The sequence below is a fragment of the Helianthus annuus genome, chromosome 7, assembly GCF_002127325.2.
Source record: "Helianthus annuus cultivar XRQ/B chromosome 7, HanXRQr2.0-SUNRISE, whole genome shotgun sequence".
Taxonomy (NCBI): Eukaryota; Viridiplantae; Streptophyta; class Magnoliopsida; order Asterales; family Asteraceae; genus Helianthus; species Helianthus annuus.
The window spans coordinates 24,236,003-24,263,358 of record NC_035439.2 but is presented as its reverse complement, the minus strand read 5'-3'; the positions used below and the strand labels follow the sequence as shown (position 1 = coordinate 24,263,358).

Below are 27,356 nucleotides of genomic sequence, written 5' to 3'. Positions count from 1 at the left end.
AGCGACAGGGTGAGGAGGTCTAGGACCAAATGCAACCTTTAGACGAAACTTTTTCGATGACTTTGGTGTATATGCAGACACAACAGGTTTCTTCAATTGAGGACCAGCAGGTCGAGTATCACGAGGATAAACATAACTCGATGAAGAACAAGGAGGCAATGCAGTAAAAACAAGAGGCACCGTAGAAGAACTAATTCCCACGAATGTAGCAAACAGATTGCCTGATCCTGGGAGTGATGGAAATGTCGAAAATAGTGGTGTAGTCGAAACTCCAAACAAAATCAATGGGTTACCTGAGCTTGAAGACGAACCCAGAGAAGAGATACCAGTAACAAAGACCGTAATTGTTGAGCTGGGAGCAGAGAAAGCAGCTAATACTGATGGAAGGGACACATGAACATCACCAGAAACTGAAGTGACTGCTGGAGCTGAAACTTCAAAAGATGAAACATTTACCAAACCCGAAGACGTTGGAACTGAACTGGATCCTTCTCCAAACCTTCTTCTTATGTACGTAACAATGGTACGAGACACAGAAGCCAAAGCACCACTCGACCTATCATCAGAATTCTCATCATCAATATCAGAAGAATCATCTAGAAGATTTTCCAAGTCGGAAGTCTTTTCGTTCCAGATGGACAAACGTGAGGCCCACTCGGAAGAGGGATCGAGAGAATCGACCTTAGCTCGAAAAGCTTGAAGCTTTAGTTGTTCTCTATCAAAAAGCTTACCCAAGAGATCTTTTTGAACCAACGCTAAATATTTTCTTTCGGTTAACATATCTACATCTTCTTCCTTAACTAGAATCCCCTTTCCTTTAGATGCGCTAGAAGACGGAGCATCCGATTCCAAGGCAACATCTATCACATCTAGCACTCTATCAAACAAAATATTTTCTGAACTTGGATCGGGTTGATCAAATGAAATGTTTTGTATAACCTCTTCCATGATGACATCCTGCACTTGATCACTGACAGACTTATTAACCGGTTCAACAACTGGTTCAGCAGCAGATACTACCACAGTAGGTTCTGCCACAATGGGCTCGGGAACAATAGGTTCTTCAATAACCACCAACGGTTGTTGAAGATCAACCTGAGGCTGAACAACTGCCGGCTGTTGAAGAACAACATTAGCTGCATCATCCTCGTCTTCATCATCACCAAATAAGGGGTTGTTTGTTTTTGCTTAAAACGTCTGCAAGGAGCTTATGTCTGCAGGCGGGCAGACATAAGACCTTAAAGACTGTTTGTTTTTTTTTTAAAGAAGATTTGATAAAGTGCTTTTATTAGCTTTAAAAAAGCCCATATCTAACATCTTCACAACCCCGTCAGATCTTCAAACATATCACGCTCCCCAGACGACTCATTCGCTTCTCCTCCTGCCACCACAGATCTTCTCCTCCCGCCGCCACAGATCTTCTCCACTCGCTATCATCGATCGAACTTCCACAGGTACAATTTTCATCTATCGAATCGTTTAATTTTTTCCGATTGTTTGCGGTTTTCTAGGGTTAGGGTTTCGGTTTTATTTAGGTATTTTTCAATGATTATAGCTTGCATTTGTGGTTTATTCAGTTCTCATGCGTTATTTTTGAATGAACTGGTAGGAGAATATAATGGAAAGAATGCATTAGAGGCTCTTTGTTCTAACATTAGGGTTTAGATGTCCGTACATGTGTTATTATCAATGGCGGTGACTGGTGAGAGTTGGATTTTTGCACATTGTTTTGTTTTACAATCATTTGAGAACAAAAATCTGGCAATAAACTTTAATTTTAGGGTTGAGATTTAGAAATTCATGTTAAATTAGGTGTTCTTGAAGACTATTGTAGCAAAAAGGTGTTCTTAAGAGTAACATAAACACATTACAGAACATGGGCTAGCAGGTATGGTATCCCCATCGTACTTTTGTAATTAACAGAAGTGTTTAGAAATTCTAAAATTGAACTATAAATTAAAGAAACCTCGCCCCAAAAATAAAAGATAGGATCATTTGGATCTACAAAAAATTGGCTTAACAAGAAGAATGCTTTACCTAAAGTTTAAATAAGACCGATGACTTAAATGATTGTCTCATATGTACGTGGATTGGTGGGAATACAACAAAAAAAAGTAAAGAAAAGGATTCATACCTCCAAGATAATCATCATCAAAACTAGGAGTGAGTGTATTACAAAAAAAGTAAAGAAAAGCCTCCAACTTAAATCATCTATTCAAACTTGCCTGCAATACTAACCTTAACCATTTCTTCTATAAGGATACCGCAATCCCAGAATGGTTAGTTATGGCTGCGTTTTTTGTAATTTATGGCTGCGTTTTTTGTAATTTATGGTTGTGTTTTTTTGTAATTTATGGCTGCGTTTTTTTGTAATTTATGGCTGCGTTTTTTATGGCTGCGATTGTATCTTGTTTGTGATTGAATTTTAGATGAAAACTAATGATGATCGACAACAATGGACGCATGAGGCTATCAAATGCATGTTAGAAACATGTCTTGAAGAAATAGGGAGAGTAGGTAGAAATGGACAAAGCTTGCGTAGAGAGTCTTGGGGTAGGGTAGGAGCGAAACTTATGGAAGAGTTCAGATTTGATTTGAATCAAAAGCAAATTAGAAATGCTTTTGATACCATGAAATCAAAATATGTAGGATGGTGCTATTTGAGAAACAAGACTAGAAATCTCTACAACCCACAAACAAATATGTTCACTTTAACACCTCAAGAATGGGATGACTTTAAGAAGGTGTGATTTTTAGAATTCCAATATCTTGTGATATATTAATACTAATAAGAATAATGAGAATAGAAAAGTATTTATTGTAGTCCCTATTAATTTGGCGCAGGGTCACCCAAGGGTAATGTCATTGATAACACAACCATTGCCTCATCTTAACCTTTTCATAGATGTGTTTGAAGGCCTTAGTGCAACTGGTGGTAATCAATGGACATCCACCCAAACATCTAGGGTTTCATCATCCCCACAAGTCCAAACACTTCAGATAGAAGGTGCTAGTGTTCATTTAGAAGATGATGGAGACTCTCATGAACAAAGTTTTCGATTGGGTGATGGAGATCCTATAAGTAACGACGGACCTAGTGTTCGACCCAATGATGATTCGAAGTTAGGCCCAAGAAAAAGGCTAAAACATCTAAAAACTCCATTACCCTAGATGACTTGGCTAGTGATATGTGTGATGCACTTAAGCATATGGTGAAAAAAACATGGAAGGACCATCAATTGATGAATGTTATGAGAAGTTGAAATCAGTTGGGTTAGAGCCTATAGATCCCTTGTTTTTGGGAGCATTTAGCATCTTTGGTCAGTCAACATACATGAGACAAGCATGGATGACATTGCCATCAGACCTTGAGGTGTTGAAAGAGTGGATTAAGATGACCGGGACGACACTAGGGATGTTCAAGTAGGGAGGGATATGGGTATTTGTTTTTGCTTGTTTTGGTATGACATTATGTGTGTTTAGTGTAATTTGAACCATTATGTGTTTTGTTTTTGGTTGTTTTGGAATGACATTGTCAAACAACTATGTAATTTGAACCATTATGTGTTAAGTAAAATGGTAGTTTTTGAGTTTTTTTTTGCTTGTTTTTGACAGGTTTCTCATGGATTATAATCAAAGGTTATTGCTCCTCATTGTGATGCTATTTTATCTTAGATACTTTTGGCTGAGACATCTTAAAAGAAAAAGAGATAATACTTCGATTATGCCTGGACACCATTTTACTTTAGAGTTGTTGCAAGGGAATGAAACACAGTGCATTGAACTCCTACGTATGTCGCGTGATTCTTTTGTTCAACTTTGCACACATTTTAGACTAAAAGGTTGGCTAAAAAATAGTAAACATGTATCCCTTGAAGAAAAAATGGCTATGTTTTTTATGATGCTTGGTCACAATCAACGTTTTTCGGTTGTTAAGCGTAGATTTCAACACTCGAAACAAACAATTCATAAGTATTTTCATGAAGTATTGTCAAGAATGATGTAGTTTGCTAAAGAGGTTATTGTACCAACATCTCTAAATCCTAATCCAAATATTCCGGGGCATCATAAGAGATTACGAAAAGTTTTTAAGGTACGTTATACAAATACTTTTGTGATTTCCTTCCACGTATATTAGTAACTATTAAATTCTACATAGGGAGCGATTGGTGCACTTGATGGTACATTGATACATGCTATTGTCCCTGTTGAGAAACAACATTTATATAGGGGAAGAGGAAAAGGCGATTGCTATCAAAATGTTTTGGCCATATGTGACTTCAACATGATGTTTACGTTTCTCGTGGCCGGATGGGAAGGAGTGGCACATGATTCTAGAATATTGTTCGAATCTTTAACAAATGCAAATGCACCATTTCCATTTCCTCCTCCGGGTATATATTTATGATTCCAACTTTATTTTTTATATTATATAGTTTGAAGATTGAATTGTTTTTTCAGATAAAATTTATCTATGTGATGCTGCTTAGGCACACACTCGAGGCTTTATGGCACATATAGAAATGTGAGGTATTGGCTTGGAGATTTCCATTGAAATCGTGCATTAAACGACAAGGAAATATTCAACCACACACATGCAAAGCTTAGAAATGTTATTGAACGTGCGTATGATGTATTAAAAGCACGTTTTCTAATATTAAAGAAAATGGCTCCCTTTTCGTTGGTTACGCAACGAAATATTACCGTTGCATGTTTTGCGCTTCACAATTTTATACGGAAAGAGGGTTTAAGCGATAACCTTTTTGATCAATATGATCACCCAAATGTACGCCTTCAAGATGGAGATGGAGATGAACATGTACAAGATGGTGGTGAAATAGGGATGAAGAAGTACCACGACATGGAAGTTCAGCGGACCGTGAATTTATGAGTCAACTTCGAGATCAAATAGCACAAGAATTAATGCAAAACGGTGTACTTTAAGTTTATTTTACTATTTTTTAGGTTATTGACACTTGGTGCTATTATGGTTTTTTTTATGTAACTTGAATGCTAAATGACTTTTATCAACTATAATAAGTATGATAGTTAAATAATTTTCAGCTTATACAGAAGATATCCAGTTTATAAAACAAGCAGTATTATATTTTCAGCTTGCAGACCTTCAGACCACATCTTCAGTTGCAGACATAAAATCAACTGAAATCAGTCTATAGACAGTTTTTGTCTGCAAAAACAAACAGCACCTAACTGATTAACGCCTGCAGATATAGTATTCCAAACATCATCATTTTCAGGGTTATAATCATCGACCAAGATAGCACCCAGCATCGGTCGAAGTTCAGGTAACCGTGGAGAGCGAGTAGTAGCTTTAACGTTCCGGCAATCAACAAAGATACGTTTACTCATTTTTGTAAGTACGAGCTGTGGCAAGCCATCATGAATCGGAAGATCCGAAACAAGATATCAGAATAGAATAATAAGGAACCGAGGAATCAATAGACGAGCATCACCTGCTACATAACCAATTTGGGCTTTGAGAGCCCCGAGAATCATACGAGCGAAATGGTAAGGTTGATTAAAAGTTAGGCCGATCATCGTCGATAACTGATTTTAACCCATGTCGACCATTCCAGATTTTTTTGGAGCAAAGCATTGCATGATAATGTGAAAGAAGAAGCACCATTCTCACGAAGCATGCCTTTAAAGATCTGTCGGGTTGGCAGATTGCCAGAATATCCGAATCAAAAAACACCGTGATCTCTAATCTGAGATACGTAGAACACTTCACCCAAATCGAGTTCTCCCAAATGCAACATCCCGAACGACTTCTTCTGTTATGACTAATTGATCACCGTTAACCGTTGTCTCGATCGTATTATCGTTCACGTGTGCGGTCGTAAAATACAACATATAAATTGTATCAAATACGGCGTAAAATCAACCCTTTTTTGGTACTAATGTTGGAAAAAGCTTGTTTCTTTGTTCCTTTTTAATTTACAGGATCAAAAGAGCTTAAACGCGCAAAAGGTGCAAAATAACAGAAAAAAACCAACATAAATACAAAGAACGAGGTTTGACGCAACTCGTCAAGCCCCAATCCACATCCAAACCAAGAAAATGGCAAGATCAGAAGACCTGACACGGGGCCGTGCCCACCAAACACAGGCCGTGCCCAAGACTGGATTCTCTGTAGAAGAAAAGACAACAACAAAGGACAAATCATACAACCAACATGGGGCCGTGCTAATGCAACACAGGGCGTGGTCAACTCTAAGATTCGCAGAGTCTGGGATAGTACAATAAGTACATTGGCCACGGGCCGTGCCGTTGACACACGGGTCCGTGTTAGTACAAAACCTGACACTGTAGTTAATGAGGAAGAGAGAGAGAGAGAGAGAGAGAGATGGCCACGAGGCCGTGCCAGGCGGGCACGGGCCATGGTGAACGTCTGTCTTGAGCTATAAATAGGGGTGCTTGGTTCCATTCTAACGCTGCCTGGAAGGGGGCCTACCATATTTCGCATTAATAACTTACTTAATTATCTTTCAATAATCCGACCTTGCGGGACTGTATCCCTGCTGACTCAGACCAATAGGTTGAGGGTGACGCTGCCTGGAAGGGGCCTACTATTATAACTTAATGATAATATCTTAAAATGCCCAAAGTGCGGAAATCATCAAAAGGATACATAAAAGAGGAGTCGAAACTGTAACAACTGTGCCTACAGTTATCACTAACCAATACCGAACAATATCGTAAGCAATAAAACCTTGTTTTTTATTTATTGGATTGTGTAATTATCCATGATATTTGCATAATATCAATCCTTCTTCAAATTCGAACTCTTAAACATTCTCTAGAAAGTTATACATAAACTGTTACGTAAACGTAATTAGTTTAACACGATGTACACTCCAGAATAGTGACATAAGCTAAACATACCCTAAATATCCTTTATGTAATTTAGGAATAAGTTTTGAAGGGTTCGGTATGGCAAAAACAAGTCTATTCAATCCCAAGGACTATTTACGACAAAATACGAAAGTCTGTCGATTCTCGTAGCGACGTACACTTCGGAACAAGGTTATAAGCTAAACATACCCTAAAATACCCTTAACATAGCTTCGAAATAAGTTTTGGAGGGTTCGGTGTGTGAAAATATGCTTATTTGATCACAGGGACTAAAAGCGTCAAAACTGCGAAAGTATGCAGATTCACGCATATTCTGCGTTTTGACCATATCCGTACATCCAAAAATTTTTATAATCTTTAAAATGTTATATTTTAGTGATTGGAATGCAAAAATACCATTCGTTGTGTAATTTGGATTGTTTTCGCGTCCGTTCGAATGTTCGTCGTAATTAACCGTAAAAACGCGACCGTACGACCAAACGAACCGATATCCATGATGTTTCCAAGCATATTTCAAGTCCTCTATGCTTTAACATCCTTGTAGATCCTTAAAATTGGGTTAACGAGGGTTAAACGCGTCGAACAACAAGTTTAGAGGCTGCAGGGACTGAAACTGCCACAATTAGAAAGTTCTAATCAGAGTGGCTCGCCTGGGGCGACCCATTTGCCTATTTGGGTCGTGGCCTTCGAGAGCCTTCAGACCAGAAGCTTCAAAAACAGCTTCCAGCTGTTTCCTGCTGTTTTCAAGCCTCGTTTTTGGATCTTGTGGGCTATTTTGTGCATTCTCCAAGGCTTTCAATTGTGTCCACACACTTGGCATGATCATATGCTTCCTTGGTGACCAAACAAACATATGGCATGATCCTAAAGATATAAGAACACTATAAATAATGGCCTAATTCATTCTTTAAACTTGCTCATTTCCATTCTTCTTCTGTCCAAGCTTTAATTGGAGGCTACCACATTTGTTGGAGACTTCCTAACTGAGTTTTCTAGTCATCTTTTCATCCTAGAACACTTGTAAGTGTTCTTTCTAGTCTTGTTTATTTATTTTTAAGCTATTTCAAGCTCAAAGTCAAACAGTGTTTGACTTTCGGCTTTGACCATTAATTGGTCAAGACAAAGTTCAATTGAACTTTGTAAGGTGATCGTAATCACGATGGTTATAATCCCTTGCGATTATACCTACTGGTTACCACGTTGACTAGTCGAAGTGACGAGTCAAAGTTTCGATCAAAATGCACGATTATGTGCATTTTGTGACGAAACTATTTTCGGGTATCAAAACACTTTGTTTTGATACCAAATCAGTTTTCTAACTTAGTTAAACATGTTTAACTCGTCACTTCTAGTTTAGTGCTTGTTTAGGGTCGTAAGTCAAGCGGTCTTGACAACCGCTTAGGCTTTCGAACCCGACCCGTTTGGTCGATCATTAGGATCCGATCAAACACATATTGTGACCATAGTTGTACAGGGAATAACCTCTAGAGGTTATACCTTATGGTCACTTAGTTTGGTTAGTTGTATGATAGGTAGTTTATATTCCTTTAGGAAATGACCAAAATGCCATTTTTGCGCATAATTTCAATTTAAGCATATGTAACCTAAATTTTGACACTTAAACTAATATTGCAACAATTATTAAGCATGTTTAGGCATATAAGACTTATCATAGGACTAGTTTGACCATCCGAATGCACATTTGCGCAAATGGCACGTTAAAGTAGCATAAACTACCTTAATGGGTCATAACGGGTCAAAAGCACTTAGGATTCATTCTAAATCAGAATGTAGACTTTTTTAAACCATTTCATATGAGTTCCAACACTCCTTTGGTTTACAAGACCTCATTCTATCCGATTCCTCTGATTATGTACCGTTACTATAACATAGTTACCGATGTTAAGACCCGTTAGGACACGTACGAAGCTTGATACTTCACTTGATTCAATGATACTTTGCAATCCCAAGTGAGTACATAGCTCCCCTCTTTTATGCTTTCAGTTGTTTTGGGGTGACTCATATGTGCTAAATGCTTTTCAAGTTTTCAAAACAAAGACTATGGTTTATATAAAACACGACGATTTCAATAATGTGAACGAACTTGTTGGTGCGTTAGTCGAAAGACGAATGACATTCATTAGCTTTGATCAAGCCGACCAGTATTATGTTATGGTACCATAGGATCTGACAAATCCCGTTACTAGGCTATTCACTGGATTTGGTGGGTAGTTTGGGGAACGATAGAAACTGTTTTCTGATTAACAAATCATGTGTTGATTTGTTAGTCTTGTTAAAGAGGCCTTTCAGGGTCTACTTAAGATACCCCATGGGTGGTATAGTCGAGTCACACAGGTTTGAATGTATTCATTAAAGAACGACCAAAGGTTTTATTTCACATTTTAAAACACAGATGATTGAATGATGATTTATAACATGAACGATTTGGACGATTGGTTTTTATAACACAAACGATTGATAACAAGGACGATTTTAGATGATTGGTTTTTGGTAATTGACTAGATAATGAGAAATGTGTAATGTGATAAAAGCATGGTGGATACGCCGTTGGTACTTCCTATATATAAGTGCTTTTATCACATTACATGTCGTAGCGTTATCTAGATCACTTGGACGAATGTTTTCAAACAATGTCACACAAGACGATTTACTACCTAGTTTTACAAAGACAAATTTTTTCAGTCAAGATTGATGGCTACAATGGTTTTGTTTTACTTATATCAACTTGTAAAGTTGATAAAATATATTGTAATATGATTTCAAGGATTACACTCGTTGACTCTCGAAGTTGGACGAGGTATTGCAATATGAATTCAAAGCCATGGATTTTACATACCAAACCAATGTACTCGCCGGCATTTTTATGCTGACTGTTTTTCACATATGTTTCAGGTTCTATTATGTGACGATTGTTGATTGCTTGCTTCATATAGGATGGACGCGGGCCTTAGTGACTTTGAAACTTGAAAGACAATTGTTTGTATTTAATTGGTTTGTATCAAAACAACGAGTCTATTAACGAAATAAAACGAAACTTCAAATACCATGTGTTGTGAAACAACAATTCTGTGACATGACTCCCCGATGTTTCCGCCACGGTTTGTTGTATTATGCGGTCGGGGTGTTACAGGAACCAAGTGATTCCTTCTTGTCTATTTGTTTTTCCTTATATTTTATCTTTTATTTTTAGTTTATCTTTTTATAGCTTTTAAAACCTTTTCATCAAAATTTGGGTAGATTAGACGTTAACGATAAGCCGACATTAAAAGCTCTTGTGTCCTTGGACAACCTCGGTATCTTGCCATCACTATACTACATCCGCGATGGGTGCACTTACCCTAATGTGTGTGTAGAGTGATAGTAGAATATCGTGTTTTATAAATTTAAAACTTGAATTTGCTAGTAGAAAGAGCTAAAATTTATATTAAAAATATACACACTCTGACGCACGTCAAGTTTTTGGTGCCATTGCCGGGGACACAAGGATTTTGAGAAAGCTTAAAATTAATGGCCTAATAATTTTTATCTTTTCTTTTTTAGGTTTTTCTTCTTTTTCTTTAAATTTTTCACTTTCTGCAGAATTGACACAGGGCCGTTTCCATTCTCCAGTAATCCCAAATCTATTTTCTGCCAGATACAGGCTGCAGCATAGGGCCTGTTACCCTAACATGGGGCTGTGTCAAACTAACAGTTTGTAGGAAAATAGTAACCGCCTGATCCTGACGGTTAAAAACTTTCTAGAAAACATGGATTTTTATGATTATTTTTACCCTCGCCACTCTTACGGTGAATGGTGCGATTATTGTGGGTAGAAATATGAAGAATCGGAATGTGGCGTTCCAAACTTCACTCCCCACTATTTAGGCCCATCGTTTTCCTGTGACGATCACCTTATGATGGACGGGAGTATAAATGATAATGAAGTCCATCCACCTGAACTCCATCAACTCTCTCGCCTAGACGACTTAGAAGACATAAGTCAAATAGAAAAGAGGATTCTCCAAAAAATAAAGAAATAGAATCCTTGATGAAGGCGTGATGTTCATCAAGGATCCCAACCGAAGGAGAATCGATGGAAGAAAAATCAGGTACATACAACATCAGGACCAACAAACCTACCCTAGATGCTTGCGAAGACAAAGGCGATAGTCGTCCCTGTTTCGATTTCACGATGACGGTCCCCTTTACAGAGTGTGAATTTAACACTAATGGTTTCGATAGGAGCGATTCGACTCATACCTTCTTTAACAAGAGCTCGGATAAGGTAAATAAGGGATGGTTTCGTTTTTCGATTTTAAAAATAGGCTTCTATCTTTCCAACAACCTATTGCGTTTTCGTACCTCTCGCCAGAGCCTAAGGTATATCCGGCAATACGGTGTTGTTCCAACCAGTAAGGAACCACCCAATAATGGATAATTCGTTAAAAACCCTAGACAAACTTCATAAATTCCCTGAACACGGGGCCGTGTTCCTTGAACACGGGGCCGTGCCCATCATCCTTCAAGAACATCGGGCATGGTGGACTAACACGGGGCCGTGCCCCTCGCGTTTTTCCAGCACGGGGCTATGTCAGTGATGACGTGGCACGTGTTTCACTAACGGACAACATTCTCTGACGCATGCAGATGGCACGGGGCCGTGTTGCCCAGGCATAGGGCCGTGTCAGCGTATTGTCACTGTCTATACTTCTTTTGGTTTCATTTGACCTTCTTGTCCTTACTTCTTTTGGTCCTTTCCTCTTCTTCCTTCCACCAAGAACTACATTGAAGCTTGAAGCTTCAAGCTTAAAAAGATTCAATAGGAGGTTCAAAAGCTTGATTCTTAGCTCAAAGTTTTGCAATTCTACTATAGTAAAACATTATTTTAAGTTATTTACGTTAAGAAAAGTAAAAAATCAAACAAATTTACATTAAAATAAAATTTCTTGAGCTAAGCATCCAGAGCAGGTGGAGCAGCATGGGGTCGTGCCACATAGGCACGGGGCCGTGCTAACTGGTCTGATATCCCATAACTTGTTAACGGTTGGTCATTTTTCCTAGAATGTCAAGCCAACAAAGCGGGACTTCATCAACTAGCTCCAAGAATCATCAAAGAGGGAGGAGACTCTCTCTTGAGGCTACTCCTGTTAGATATGTGAGTGCTTTAAGGGAGTCTCTCGAGGAAATGACCATGATGGAAGAAGTTCTTATCGACCGGGTGAACTACCTCTCCATGGGTCGAAAGGATTGCTTCAGGGAGATCAACCTTTTGCACCAAAGGTTGAACATCTTGGCTATGCCTCCGATGGAACCGATTTGGCTACAAGAAGATTGGAACCTCGCAAATGAGGTCATTCAACCCATCCGGTGGGAAGATGAGATCTTGAAACCTCCCCCTCTCAATATCTCCTTTGAGGTTCTGGTGAATCCCGCTCCCCCTCAAGAAGAAGTCGAAGAGGAGCCCTACATCTTCCTTCCAAAGGAGATAGAGGAGATGCTCAATGACCTCTAATTGAGTACTCCCGGAAATAGCTCAAGTCCTCAAACATCTAACCTTCTTACATCTAGGAAAGTAGCTATAGGGTTTTTAAATAATGATTTCGGGGAGGCATTCTCAAGAATCTATCTAAGTTAGGATCTGAGTTTGACTTGATTGTGTCATTTTAATTAAGATAATTAATGGAAGAACATAAAACAGAGAATAATTGCAGCGGAAATGAATGTAAAACTTTGTAACATAATCAAGGAAAGATTAGCTTTGATCACATAATGCTTTTATAGTCAAAAGATTGAAAGATTACAATAATTCAACTTATGCATGCATGAACACTAACTCCCCCTCAACCTGAGCTTACTATGGTTGTTCGTACAATTTGAGTGTGTGTGCAAAAGAGCTGAATAGAATAGTATAGGCACTGTCTATTTACAGTACAAATCCTAACCACTAAGCATCTTTGCTAACATCACCTAGACAGTGACAGCTAACAGTTATAACAACCTCTAAGCACTGATTATACAAAACACTGTTACATTGATAAACAAACTATATTAAGCACTGATGAAGCAATCCATGATGATGCTTTAATCACTAATGAGTCTGAGCAGTGCTTTCCTCTTAGGTTGATCAGGCCTTTGAATCCAGCAGTACTTTGTCTTCAAGAACACTTTGACAATCAGCAGTAGATAGGCCTTAACAGTCTTTGTAATCAGCAGAGCTTTGATACAACAGTCTTTGTTGTTAGAAGCCACTGCCATTGGAGGGAATTAAGTTCAAACATTGCTTATTGAGGATCAACTATTGAGAACCAGTTTTGGCTTTTGTATCATATGTTCTTCAAGGAAGGTTTACATGGGCCAACAATCTCCCCCTAGAACAGATGATGCCAAAACGCTTCCTTATCTTGATCTTTATTCTCTCATCAACCTTTCCCTGACTTGCCCTTTAAACTGGAGCTCAAAATCCAAGGAGTCGGTGTCATTTTCATCCCTTTGAAGTTGAAGGTTCAAAAGATCTTGGAGGTCAGCTGCACTCAGAGCTAGTGCATCTTTTTTTGATATATATTCAACTCTACCATTAGACTTGAGCAAACTTAATATGTGGGTCTTTTTGTCAGACTTCCACTTTAGTATTTTTGGGTCTAATGGGTTTCTCGGGAGAAGTTTTATTTTAGATGAGTTAGGGGATTGAGGTCTGCTTGCCAACCTTTGAATAGTTGCAACAACTTGAGCTTGGAGTTGCAAGGAAGCCTTATCCATTCCAAAATCTATTTGATTTCTGATTGCCTCTTTTCTAATTTCTTCTTCTCTCTTTTCATGTTCCTCATGAATCAGTTGTTGTCTTTTTCTATGGTTCAAGATACTGATGGATACATCTGCTGATGAGAACAACTTTTTAGAGGGAAGGGTCTGCTGAGGTCTAACAGTGGTTTCATCATTGTATACTGGCTTCTGAGGCACTAACGGATCTGTCTCTCTTAGTTCTTCTAACTTCTTGTAAGTTAGATCAATATTCTGCTTAGACCATCTTGCAATGGCCCTAGCAGTCCCATAGTTAGCTGCTACAAGTTCTGCTCTCTTTCTCTTATACCTTAATGCTTCATCTACATCAACCTTCTTGTATTGTTTCCAGTTGGGAGCAGATTTTCGCATTTTAGGATCATTGTTCATCTTTTCAATTCTATCAACTTGCTCCTTAAGTGCTTCAAGAGGCCAGTCTTTGAAATCAGACCTGTAGGCTTTGTAGGGCTTTGTATCCATGATGATGTTCAAGAAATCATCCCTCAATGTCTTTTGAAGCTCAGCATTTGGTGGCAGATTTGACATTTTCTTACTAAGGTCCTTAGCAAATTCATCTAACTTCTTGACTTTACTAAGCCCATGTTGCATACGACCTTGTAAGTTGCTGTCTCCTAGCCCTTTACTCTCTTCTTTTGCCTGATATTCTGCTTGCTTGGCCTTTAACTTTAGATATTCATCAATGTTCTTGGGTTTCCTGAAGCCATGAAGAGATGGGAAAGATCTTTTGGATGGATCATCCTTTTTGTAAAATTGTATCATTTCATCTTGAACTGCAAGCAGTTCCAGAGGGAAATTTACTGCCAATGGAATGTTTCGTGGAGTGTAACCAGCGAGTGGATGTTTGGTTGGGTTGGTTTTTGGTGATGGTGGTGGTATGAATGGAGTAGGATTAGTTTGAATGAATGGTGTAGATGATAAGGGAATAGGTGCTTTTTGTGAATTTTCTTATGTAAACAGATTTTGGAGTAGGAGGGCTTTGTGAAAAGAATGTGCTACGGGTGTCAGGGTTGATTGTGATGGAAATTGAAATTGGCTGGAATCAGTGGAGTGACTAACAACTGTTGAAACAACTGGTGTCTCAACCGCTGTTGTCTTAACATCTGTTGAAGCTTTTGTTGCATCAACATCTATTGCAATGGATGTTGGTGGTGGTGATGAGGGATTTGGTTTATGCTTTTTGTGAGGTGTATTTTATGGTGAAGGTTTTGATTTGGGTGTGTCAGTGTTTGGCTTTTTGGAACCATCAGTGGTTTTGGGACCAGCAGTGGTTTTAGGTTGGGATCAGTGGTTGGTTTTTGTGGTGGTGAAGGAGGTTTAGGAAATGTAGCAATGGGTGGTTTATTGTGTTTGAAAGATTTTTTCCTTTTTGAAGTTTCAATTTGAAGCACTTTATTTTCTTTCTTCACCTTTTTCTCTAACTCCTGCCCCAACACATTTTGTCTACTTTCTTTAGTATCTTTTCTCTTCTGTTTTGCTTCAATCTCCTTATCTGTCTGCTTGTTAAGGGTATCATTAACTCCCTTTTTCTTGCCAGTTTCAGATTTTCCAGAAGATTTCAGAAGATTTCTAAGCAGGCTCTGGCTGTTGTTTTTGCCAATTCCTTGGTGTAGGTTTACCAAAGTTTTTCAATGAGTCTTTCTCCCCTTTTTTGGCATCATCATCATCTTCTTTCTCTAAGATAGGTGCAGGGGTAGTGACAGTCATTTTTTCAAGGGCTTCTTTGATGCCCCTGATGTCAGCCTGTGTATCTTTATATCTTTCCTCAACCATAACCCTGATAAGTTCCATGTGTGAGTTATGTTGAAGCTCAGCAAGTTCCTTTTGAGCAGCAAGGATAGGTTGAACTGAATTCCAAAGTTCTTGGGATAACTGCTGATGAGATGTTTGACTTTTGGAAGCATCCACCAACTGCCTCATCTTATCTTTCATATCAACAACAGTTGTTTCAATGTAGATAACCTCTCCGTTAAATCCAGATATTTTAAACCATCACCCAACTTAATGGGATCATTGATTTCCCAACAGTGGTGGTTGTATCTGTTTTTGAAGTAGGAGGAGTCTCCAAGTTTTCATCAACAGATGCCCCTTTTTCTTCGTACTGGGGACTTCCCTCTGCTACAGTGGATACCTTAGAAAACTCACCAGTGGTTAACTTGAACACACCAGTGGTTACCTTGGTAGCCACATCAGTGGTTACCTTCAAGGGAGTCTGACTTATGAAACTACTGTCCAGTTGTAGATCAGTGAATCCAACATATGTAGTAGCTGCTTCACTTGAACTACCAACTAAAATTTCAGGAAATTCTAGTGGTGTATCCTCCTCACCTGTTTGTTGGTTACCCAATTGAATTGGTTTAGACACAGCCAATGTAGAAGTTGTACTCTCAGTAATGTGTGGGTGAGAGAGGCCATTTTGGGTCCGAATCTCAATGGCCTCAAATAGAGGTATAATGGTTGGTGGAATAGGAGATGTGGGGAGTGGTGTTGAAAGAGAATTTGCCCCGGGATGAGGGCTGTTAAGCATACTCTCAAGTGAGGGTAATACTTCATATTGTGGGGTCCCTGTGCTTACAATATGTTCCTCTTGGGAGGAATCATGAGGAGTTGTGGTTTCTGGTTGAAATTTTTCCAACTGTTGTGAGGAAGTAGCAACAGTGGTTTCCAGTGACATTGGTGTTGTCATAGGGTTAACCTCTGGGATCTCATCTTCTAGGGTACCCTTATTTGTGGGTTTGGTGGGCTTTGTGGTTTTCTTTTGGTCTTTTTAGGTTTGGATGGTGGGGGTTACACAACAGTGGTTGTGCTGATGTGTTCACCATGAGCAGTAGGCTCTGCAACAGAGGTTTGAGGAACATATGTGGACTCATCTAAAGTTTGCTCAGACCCCTTTGCTTATATTTTATAAACTTTTGACTCTTTAGCCATAAGTCGAGTAAATGTTTCAGAAGTAAGACTGTTTATGTTGAAGGGTGTTCCTTGTTCAAAAGCTTTACAGGAAGTTTCTATTTTAAATAATAGCTTAAGAACCTTGGGAACAAAAGGAAAGCTGTGGTTTTCTTTTCTTTAACATTTTTCACATTATTGACCAAATTAGTAAACAATGCTTGGGAGTAGTTAAAATCTGTTTTTGACATAATTGCATACCCCAAGTATTGAATTTTTGAAGGAATTTCACTGAAAGCAGTTGTTTTGTTTGATACACAAGTGAGCAGGGTATGGAACAAGAATTTCATAGGTGGTGTCCTTTTTGCATTGTTGCTTTTGTCAATTGTCCATCATACCCTCTTTCAATCAAATCCAATTGATACTCACTTTTAGGAAAAGAAGTTTTACCTGCTAGATCATTCATCTGAAAAACCTCTGAAATGGATTGTGGGGTTATTGGTACCACAACATCTCCTACTTTTGAAGTGATTGCCCAAGGCTTTTTATCTTGTTCCTAAACTTCAGCATTAGCCCAGAAATCACGTAGGGTGTCTTGATAGATGGGTGCATCACAAGTAAGCAAGGATTTGTACTTTGATGAAGATAGGGTATCAATTATGGAGTGAAACTCTGTATTTTTATCTGTCTTTTCGAATGTACAGAGGTAATTATGGGGGTGCTTGATGATAAGAGCCATGGTCGGAATAAGAAATCGCGAATGGTTGAGAGAGAAATGAAGAAGAAGATGGTAACCGCTTTGGAGAGTTATTGAATTCGATACGGCAGTGAAAGCTCTGTTTGGGGTTTATTAGGGTTTTGTAAAAGGGAAAAAGTGAATGCTGACGTGGCAGCGATTTCAAAGATTGGACGGTTAACATCTGCCCACGTGGCAACCTCTGATGGGCAAAGTGGATGACAGTTGTTTGGAAACCACTGATGGGTAATAACAGTGGTTGGGAATAGTGCATGAAATATCAGTGGCTGATTTTTATCTATCAGTGGATAGACATCAGTGGTTGAAACACTGATGTTTAGTCAACAGTGGTCAACAAGGAAATGAGGAAACAAAGGTTATCTTTCAACAGTGGGTGAAGTTTTAACTATCAGAGGTTTGAAGCAAACAGTGGATATGGACAGACTTTTAAGAATTTATGAAAATTTTCATTTTAGCTATTTTTAAGGGTGGATTTTTGATTTTCTGAAAACATTTTAATGCTTTTTATTCAAGGATAAGAAGGTTTTAGCCTTCTAATCCAAGTTAAGCATGCAATCCTAGAGATCAAGCTTTCAAAGGTGGATGTGTCTAATGCTTTTGTTAGCACATCTACCAGCTGATCTTTAGTTGGAACATGATGCAGAGAAATCAAACCTTTTTTCATAGCAATCCCTCACAAAGTGAAGTCTGATTTCAGTGTGTTTGGTGGTTGAATGGGAAACTGGATTTTTAATGATATTTTCAGCTGCTTGACTATCCAACATAAGAGGAGTCTTTAGAGTAGTTATACCAAAATCCAGTAACTGATTTTGAAGCCACAACAGTTGGGTTGTACAGCTTGCAGCAGCAATGTATTCTGCCTCAGCAGTGGATGTGGAAACAACTGCTTGCTATTTGCTTTGCCAAGACACTAAGCAATTGCCTAGGAATTGACACCCTCCTGATGTAGACTTTCTGGTGGTGTTGCATCCAGCAAAATCACTATCTGAGAAACCTGAAAGCTTAACATTCCCATTAGTAGGGTACCAGATACCAAGTGTGGGAGCACCTTTTATGTATCTGAATATCCTTTTCACAGCAATGAGGTTAGACTTCCTAGGTGCTGACTGGGATCTAGCACAAATACATGTTGCAAACATGATGTCTGGCCTTGATGCAGTTAGGTACCATAAAGACACAATCATGCTTTTATATAAGGTCTGATCAACCAAGTCATCTTTTTCATCAGACATGACAAGCTTTGTGGTTTCCAGGGGTGTACTACATGCTTTACAATCATTCATCTCAAATTTGTTTAAAAGATATTTTACATATTTTTTTTGATGAATGAAAGTTCCATTTTGCAATTGCTTAACTTGGAGACCCAGAAAGCATTTTAGTTCACCCATTGCACTCATTTCAAACTCTACTGTCATGAGTTGTCTGAACTCTTCACACATTGCATTGCATGTGCTTCCAAAAATGATGTCATCCACATAAATTTGGATAATCATCAAATCTTTTCCTCTCCATTTTAAAAACAGTGTTTTATCAATTTTACCTCTTGTAAATCCAATAGAGATGAGACAAGTGGAAAGAGTTTCATACCAAGCCCTTAGTGCTTGTTTCAAACCATACAAAGCTTTATTTAGCTTGTAGACATGATCTGGATAAAAAGGATCTTCAAAACCATGTGGTTGGCAAACATTTACCTCTTCCTGAATTTTGCCATAAAGGAATCCATACTTGATATCCATTTGAAACACCTTGATGTTGTGGTTGACAGCAAAGGCTAAGAACAATCTGATGGCTTCAAGTCTTGCTACAGGAGCAAATGTGTTAGTGCACCTACGTCTGCTGACTACGTCATTCATCAAGTCTAGAAGATTAGAGATGACACAGACTCCTAGAATAGATATTTTGTATATGGACCGCTTTTTGTACAATTGCTAGGATCGTTTTTGTGTCATAGTTGTTCTGGATCGCCTTTATGGACATGCTAGGATCGCTTATTGGACTTCGAGGTGGAACCGCTCATACGGACATGTCATATGAGCGGTCCATGAAGTCTATATATACCTAGGGGCGATCCAGCACATAGTAACAGTGTGTTTTCTTCCGGCGAGCCACGAAGTGCTGCCGAAGTGCTGTTAGACCTTGTAAAAGTACTTGAAATCAATACAACAGCGATATTAAAGTGAATACGGCTTCAATTGCACCAGGTTATTAGTTTCCGCCTCTTAATCTGGACTAGATCTTCTCTGAAAGACTCGTGAGATCAGAAAACGATCCTACAAGTGGTATCAGAGCTCAGGAGGAGGAGTTCTTGCCTTTGTAGCTGCTATTCTTCTGTTTTTCTACCTTTTCTTCACTTTTTCGAAAATTTTTCGCGATAAAACAAGCTCAAAATCACACAGTGCACTCGAATTCATGAATTAACAAACCCTTGAAGTTTTCAGAACTAAAATCGAAGTAGATAGAGATTTTAGGTGTTTTGTTGATTCAGGTTCGCTCGAAATATGACGTAAGCACTGGAACCGCTCGAAATTTTGGACTGGAACCGCTCGAAATATTGTCTGGAACCGCTCGAAATATTGTCTGGAACCGCTCGAAATTACCTTGTGAACCGCTCGAACCGACATCTTGCTTGGATCGCTCGAAAATTAAAACTTGAACCGCTCGAACTGTTATTGTTTGACTCGCTCTTTGGACTGATCTTGGACCGCTCCAGACTCAAAGGACTGAATCGCTTTTTCAAACCTTGCTTGGACCGCTTATAAGTCAACATTATTGGACCGCTTATTAGTCCGATCGCTCGAGTGGACATAGTGTGTGGACCGCTCATTTGGATAATCAGTCATTTCTTTGGGCCGCTTTTAGGAACTGATTGATAAAATTTGGAAAACATTGTGAACTTTTGAACGTTTGAAAGATGGATACTGAATTTTATAACGCTTTTGCTACTCCGACCTCGATTACCCAAAGTGCTTTGATTGAAAATGAAACCGGAACGTCTCAAAAACCACCGAAACTCATGGATATTGACGATTATAATGTGTGGTCGGAACGATTCGGAAATTGGGTAGAAGCTTATCATCTTGATGCGTGGGAACACACCGAAGTACCATATACTAAACCCACGAAAGACAATGTTGTGAATGGTATTCCACTAACACTTAGGGAAATGAGTACTGTGGATAAGAAGAAATATCGAGATGAGAAGCTTATGGTGAGTCTACTTCAACAGGCGATAAAAGAAGACATTCTGATCTTGCTTCAACATGACGGAACTCCATATTCAATTTGGACAGAGTTAGAAGCAAAGTTTACAGGAAGTGATGAAATGTTAAGAAACAAAATGTCGCTCATGAAAAAGGAATTTGATCTGTTTAGGGGATTAAAAAATGAAACCACCAAACAAATTATTGACAGATATTGTAATTTGGTAAGAAATATGACAAAATTGGGTGTTAAGAAAGATACTGATGAGTTAATTGAAAAACTTGCAGATGCGCTTCCATATGAGATCTGGGGAACATTCTTAATGATGCTGAAGTCAAACAAAGAAGAATACAAAAGAATGAAACTAGGAGACTTCATCAAGCATTTAGAAGCTCAAGAGATGGAGCAGAGAAAGATCGCTAGGATGAAGAACTACGATGGAGAGCAGGATATCAGTTTGTACTACAAGCATGGTGCTACTGATTCAACAAAGTTTTCTCCTAAGATTGAAACTGCTTACAGTGTCAAAGATTCTGCTGAAAAGACAACACCCCAGGGATCAAGCAGCAGCACAAGATTCTCATCTTTTGATCCTAACATTTCTGTAACAAAGAGTGGTAGAAAACTTCAGTGTAACATTGTGTTAAGCCTTGAAAATGATCAAGACTACTCTGATGATATTGCTAAAAACCAAATGTCTTTGTTAGGGATGATTCTGGAATCTTATAGTTGTTTTGTTGCAGAAAAGATCGGTAATCCAATGCTCACGAAAGAGGATTACGATCAAATTGATGCTGAAGAAATGGAGTTGATGGATATAAAATGGTGTATGGCGAGTGTGATGAGACGTGCTGAAAAGTTCAAACAAATTACTGGCCGTGATGATTTTCGTGATGAAAATGTTTCAGCTTTAGGTTTTGACAAATCTAAAGTTACATGTTTTCGTTGCAGGGAGAAGGGGCATTTCAAGAGGGAATGTAAAAACCGTGAAGCTACCGGTGCCCAGAATCCTTTCGGAAACAATGATTATCACAAGAAGGCCATCTATCATCAAATCACTCAACCAGCACCACAGCATCAGGCACAAACAGCTCATGGAAGAGATGTGATTGATAAAAAGGCTTGTGTTGTTAGTCAGGGAAAGTATGATAATTTTACTTGGGAAAAGTATCTTCCAAAAGAAAGCAAAGTATGTGTAGCTGAACAAAATGACGAGAAGATGGCTGAAGGATTTACTTGGGATGATTTTTGTCAAGATCAAGATTTTATGGCCAAAAATACTTCTCATGCTTTCTTTGCTAATGCTTATGATTTGAAATGTGCAGAAAGGTGCAGAAAAGTCATGGAAGCTGCTGAAGAGAGACGAAGACAGATCAGAGAGGAGGTTGAAGAGGAAGAGAGATTGAAGGAAGAAGCAAAAGCGGAAAAATTGAGGAGAGCTCGATTTTTAAATTCAAGCAAGACAGTCAAAGAGGTTCCTGAATTCGAGATTAAAATAGAGGCTGAACCGGTCATGGTCCCAGAAAAATGCATGAATTGTGATTCTTTGATAAAGCAGAACAATGAGTTGTTGCACAACATTCACAAGCTGAAAGAATCGTATGATACAATGAATAGAGAAATCAACAAATATACAGATTCTGATGGTGAACAAGCTGAAGCTATGAACACGTTGAAAATAGCTTATCTGAGACAGCTTGATACAGCAAATTATAACATTAAGAAGTGTGCAGATCTCGAGCTTCAGTTAGCGACACAAAAGATAGAAACTGAGAAAGTCAAGAAATTATTGGACAGCTACTCATGTTCTACTTTTGTTGTTGACAGGATTTATCCGGTGGTGAAAGATTTGAAGACCTTTGAAGAAGTGAAGATTGGTGAAGAAGAACAATCCGTGACAAAAGATGAAGAAAAAGTGAAAGCTTCTGGTAAGAAACCGAGTGTATCCTACAATAGATGTCCGCCCCCGGTCGAAAATGGATATTCACCCCGAAATCCTAATTCAGAAAGAGTCAATAAAGCGATCAATCTGAAATGGGAGTCTGGGCTGTCGGATAACTTGCCAGAAAGTATCGATGTCACGTACACGTCATCAGACACTGATCATGAGTCAAAGTTGATAAAAAGTATGGTCGATCAGGTGTTAGACAAAGATGACAATGAGGAGTCAAAACCCGAGTCAAAGTCTGGGTCCAGTGCGTCAAAGCAAACAGTCAAAAAGGACAAACGGGTTTATGACAAAGAGTTTTTTCTTTCGAAATCTAATTTGAATGATGAATCAGTCAAAGTGGCATATACTTTGAAAGATTCTGACAAATTATATTCAGATGAAATTTTTCCAATAAGAAGTGTCAGAATTGAAATGATTCAAAAGGTTTTCAAAATCACAGAAATTAATATTTCTGAAATAAAAATTTTAATCTTAACGGAAAACCTAAACAGTACACTTCAAGAGATCAACAAAGAATTAACAAGAAAATGGGTTACAATTGTGGTTATAGTTTTCAACAGAAATCAAACCATAATCGTAATTTCAAAAAGAAAGGTCTCGGTTTTATTCCACCGAAAAACTATAAAAATGAAAAATTTTATAAACAAAAAAATGTGTTTGTTTCAGGGAAAACTTCGGAAGCTGAAAAAGAAAAATTATTCAGAAATCAGACAAATCAGGAATTCCTTGCCAAGAAGCAAGAAGAACCAAAGAAGACCGAAGTTCTGAAGAAGGTTGAAAAGAGATCCTGTTTTCAGTGTAAAGCTGTTGGTCATCTTGCGAAAGATTGTCCGAAGACATTCAGACCAAAACAAGAAATCTCAAGAAGAATGAAAGAAAAAGTTGTTGAAACGACTGAACTATCAACCCGGAAGTTTACAGGCTTTGAGAATTCAACTTATGAAAAAGGAGAATCTTCAAAGAGTGCTTCCAAACGCATAGCCAAAGAATCAAATCAGAAATGGGTTGTGAAAGGTTTAGGTAACAGTTCTGGTGATGAATCTGATTCCATAAAATCAGAGGAGCCATGTGTTGAAGGAAAGGTTGTAAATAAAACTCCAAAAGTGGACGATGTGAATTTTCCGCCACTACATGCTAAAAATTACAAATCTAAAATCGGAAAAGTTGATGTTCCAAATCAATTTTATTCAGACAAAAGGAAAATTGATGTTGGAAAAACTTTCAACGGCAATGTGAAACGCATCTTTGGAAAAATGGCCAGTGGTAAGGCCCAAAGCATTCAGGAGTTTTATGCTTCCAAAGGATGGGTTTACAAGTCGGTTGAAAAGAAGGATGAAAATGATGAGGTTACACCCAAGGAAGGTCAGGCTTGGGTGGATATATTTTTTCAAGAATGAAAACCTGACTTGCCGGAGATCCCAAGATGGTATTGCGGATCATGAATCGGCATCTTTCTAAATCTGTTTGTGAAGTTGCAGGACTTGCCGGAACTCCCAGGTTTGTAAGTGAGGAGTAGGAATCGGCATTTTGAGAATTCAACCTAAAGATGGTAATTGGTTGAAAAACAGGTTTGAAGAGCTTGAATTGCTAAATTTACAAGTGGTTGTATGGTAGTGATTGGTCTAGATCTTACAAGTGGTTAAATCAAGGTCATTGAATTGGACTTGATTTAATTATCATTCAAGAATTTGGTAAACAAAGTGATGATTTGAACCCCATTTTACAAAAGATAAAAACAACGAAACTTATTTTCCGGAAAAACCATTCTGATTAAAACAAACTTAAGTGTTTTGAAATCATTATGGGAAAATAGTTTGTTGTGAGGGGGAGTTCTGATTGTTTAAGCCAAACGGATGGAGAATTGAGGTGTTTTTGATATCAGTTGTCATGCTCTGTACAGTTTGTTTTCAATTTTCTTTAGATGTATTTGAATTTTAGGGGGAGTAAGAATTTTTAGAAAATCCAAAGACATCAGAAAATTTGAAAAAGCCTAAAACATGATAAAATCAAAAATGAGTTTTTGTTGTATGAAAGAGGAAATGATAGTACATCAGTGGACTATCACAGCACGCTAAAGAATTGGAGAGTCAAAATGTGATAAACAATCTTACTGCGGATGTGTCAGTAGATTTTCACACATTTAGTAAATTGAAACGAGATATAAACCTAAATCAAACTTGCTTGATTCGTGGGTAACTATTCTTGGATATATGGGTAACCCCCGAAATCTTGTTTGAAAGGTCCCGTATTATGAGATACTAGGTCTTTATGCTCAGTGATATCTGGGGTATTATTCCGGGACTTCTGCTGTATGGAAATACTGACCTAGTCCCCGAATAATACTTTCTGCAAAAAGCTTTGAAATATAAGCGTCGCCCTCAGCAAACTGATTAAACAATAAAATTGGTAATCTTTGCTGTTGTAACAAAAGATCCTCTAAAGGGGACCCACCAAAAGTCGAAGCCGTCATCTCTCTGCGTATACGGAAGTATCGACCTGAGCTCTCACGGCCCTCGCACATTACCCCTTTACAGATATCATCTGTGGTATACTCACCTGTAAGACTGAATATTTGGGATCTGGATGCGGGAGTATATTCAAGTGGAGTGAAACACAATTAAGTTTAAGTCTTTAAAACATTAATATCGTATCTCGAATCGATTGAAATCTGTGTTGAAAATTTAAGTGGACAAAAATACTGACAATCTAGGTAAATTGTTTAGAACTTAATATGTAATCAAGCTTAACGGTGTTTGTGATATGTTTCATAACTGATATGATCCTCTGGCACGAACTCACAAAAATATTGTCTGTAAATATTTCATTTTCTGCATTTACTTTCATTCAGAAAATCCAAAAAGATTTTTGGTGTGTTTTAGCATAAATTTTGAAAAATCAAAAAGATTTTCGACAATTGATGCTGAGATGCTGATTTTCGAAATTCAAAGTGCTAAACTTGAAGAACTGGTTTGGGGAGTGTTTGAGAGTTAAATGATGAAGTTGTTTTTTTATAAAAACCAGAAATGTTCTTGAATGCAAAATCATTATTATTGTGATGTATTCATCATAGTTTCTAAAATTGTTGAAAAGTTTTATTTTTTATAGAAACTTATGGTTGGGTAGAGATTGTGCAGGTGTTAAAGTGCCAAGGTTACGATCTTAAACCTGATGAAGTTTGAATTCCAGACTAAGATCCCAACTGTGTGAGAGGGGGAGTCTGAAGACACCGAGTCAACAATCAAAGAAAGAAGATAGAGAACGAGGATTCTTGGAACAACAAATATTTCAAAGGCAGATTGTCAATTGATGAAGAATGTAGATTGCAGACTGGAATGAGGACATTGATGAAGACTCCGTCAACATCCGAGGGGGAGTTTGTTAGTGCACCTACGTCTGCTGACTACGTCATTCATCAAGTCTAGAAGATTAGAGATGACACAGACTCCTAGAATAGATATTTTGTATATGGACCGCTTTTTGTACAATTGCTAGGATCGTTTTTGTGTCATAGTTGTTCTGGATCGCCTTTATGGACATGCTAGGATCGCTTATTGGACTTTGAGGTGGAACCGCTCATACGGACATGTCATATGAGCGGTCCATGAAGTCTATATATACCTAGGGGCGATCCAGCACATAGTAACAGTGTGTTTTCTTCCGGCGAGCCACGAAGTGCTGCCGAAGTGCTGTTAGACCTTGTAAAAGTACTTGAAATCAATACAACAGCGATATTAAAGTGAATACGGCTTCAATTGCACCAGGTTGTTAGTTTCCGCCTCTTAATCTGGACTAGATCTTCTCTGAAAGACTCGTGAGATCAGAAAACGATCCTACAAAATGTCTCATAATAATCAATGCCTTCTTCTTGTCTATAACCTTGAACCACAAGCCTAGCTTTGTTCTTGACAACAATGCCCCTTTCATCTGTCTTGTTCTTGAAGACCCACTTTGTGCCAATTGGACTAACTTCCTCTGGCAGTGGTACACGTTCCCATACTTGTTGTCTTTAGAACTATTGGAGCTCTTCTTGCATAGCTTCTACCCAACTATTGTCTTTCAGTGCCTCTTGGTACTTGACTGGTTGATGGAGTGATAGAAAGCCAATAAAAAGACAAATGTTTTGGGATTGACTTCTTGTGAGAACCCCTTCATTGATGTTTCCAATCACTTGATCAGGTGGATGAGATTTAAGGAAGATTAGATCCCCCTTGTATGGAATAATGGCATTAAGAGGTGAAGGCTGCAGATGTGAATCATTTGAGCTAACATCTGTTGGAGACTTTATGATCCAACATCTGTTTGAAATGGAAGTGGAGGAATGGGAGGAATGGGTGTGGCACAATGTTGATTTTTATCCAATGTTGATGGATTTTTATCAAAAGTGGTTTGAGATGATGAGATGGCAGAGGTTAGAGGGCTACTTTGGTCAACAACTATTGATGAAGCAGTGGATGAGCTTTGACAGCTGTTTTGAACATCTGTTGCTCTGGTGGTGGATGTGATTTTGTATTATGGGATCACAACATCATATCCATAGTCTTGTGGTGGAGATTGTGGGGTACCTGCAGGGTTAGTCTTGACAGACACATCTTCAAATGTAAATTTATCAATGTCAAACAGTTCAGCAGGCTTTGCTGGGATTTTTAATGATGAAAGTTCAGTGAACTTCACATTCAAGGTCTCTTCCACACACCTAGTCCTTGTGTTAAACACTTTATAGGCCTTGGTAGTGGTTGAGTATCCCAGATGGTAACCACAATCTACCTTGGCTGCAAATTTTGAAATTTAACCTTTTAAGTTTAGAATAAAACATGGGCAGCCAAAGATTTTGAAGTATGTGACCAATGGTTTGATTTTGAATAGAGTTTCATAAGCAGTCTTTTGATGCCT

General features: G+C 38.4%; 1 protein-coding gene across 1 annotated transcript; it reads left to right on the top strand.

The window, feature by feature from the left end:
* Positions 1-2,308: 2,308 nt before the first annotated feature.
* Positions 2,309-3,171, top strand: LOC110866600. The gene is made up of 3 exons (XM_022115743.1): positions 2,309-2,323; positions 2,430-2,744; positions 2,845-3,171. The coding sequence occupies exons 1-3, from the start codon at positions 2,309-2,311 to the stop codon at positions 3,169-3,171; spliced, it is 657 nt and encodes a 218-aa protein (XP_021971435.1).
* The last annotated feature ends 24,185 nt before the right edge of the window (positions 3,172-27,356 follow it).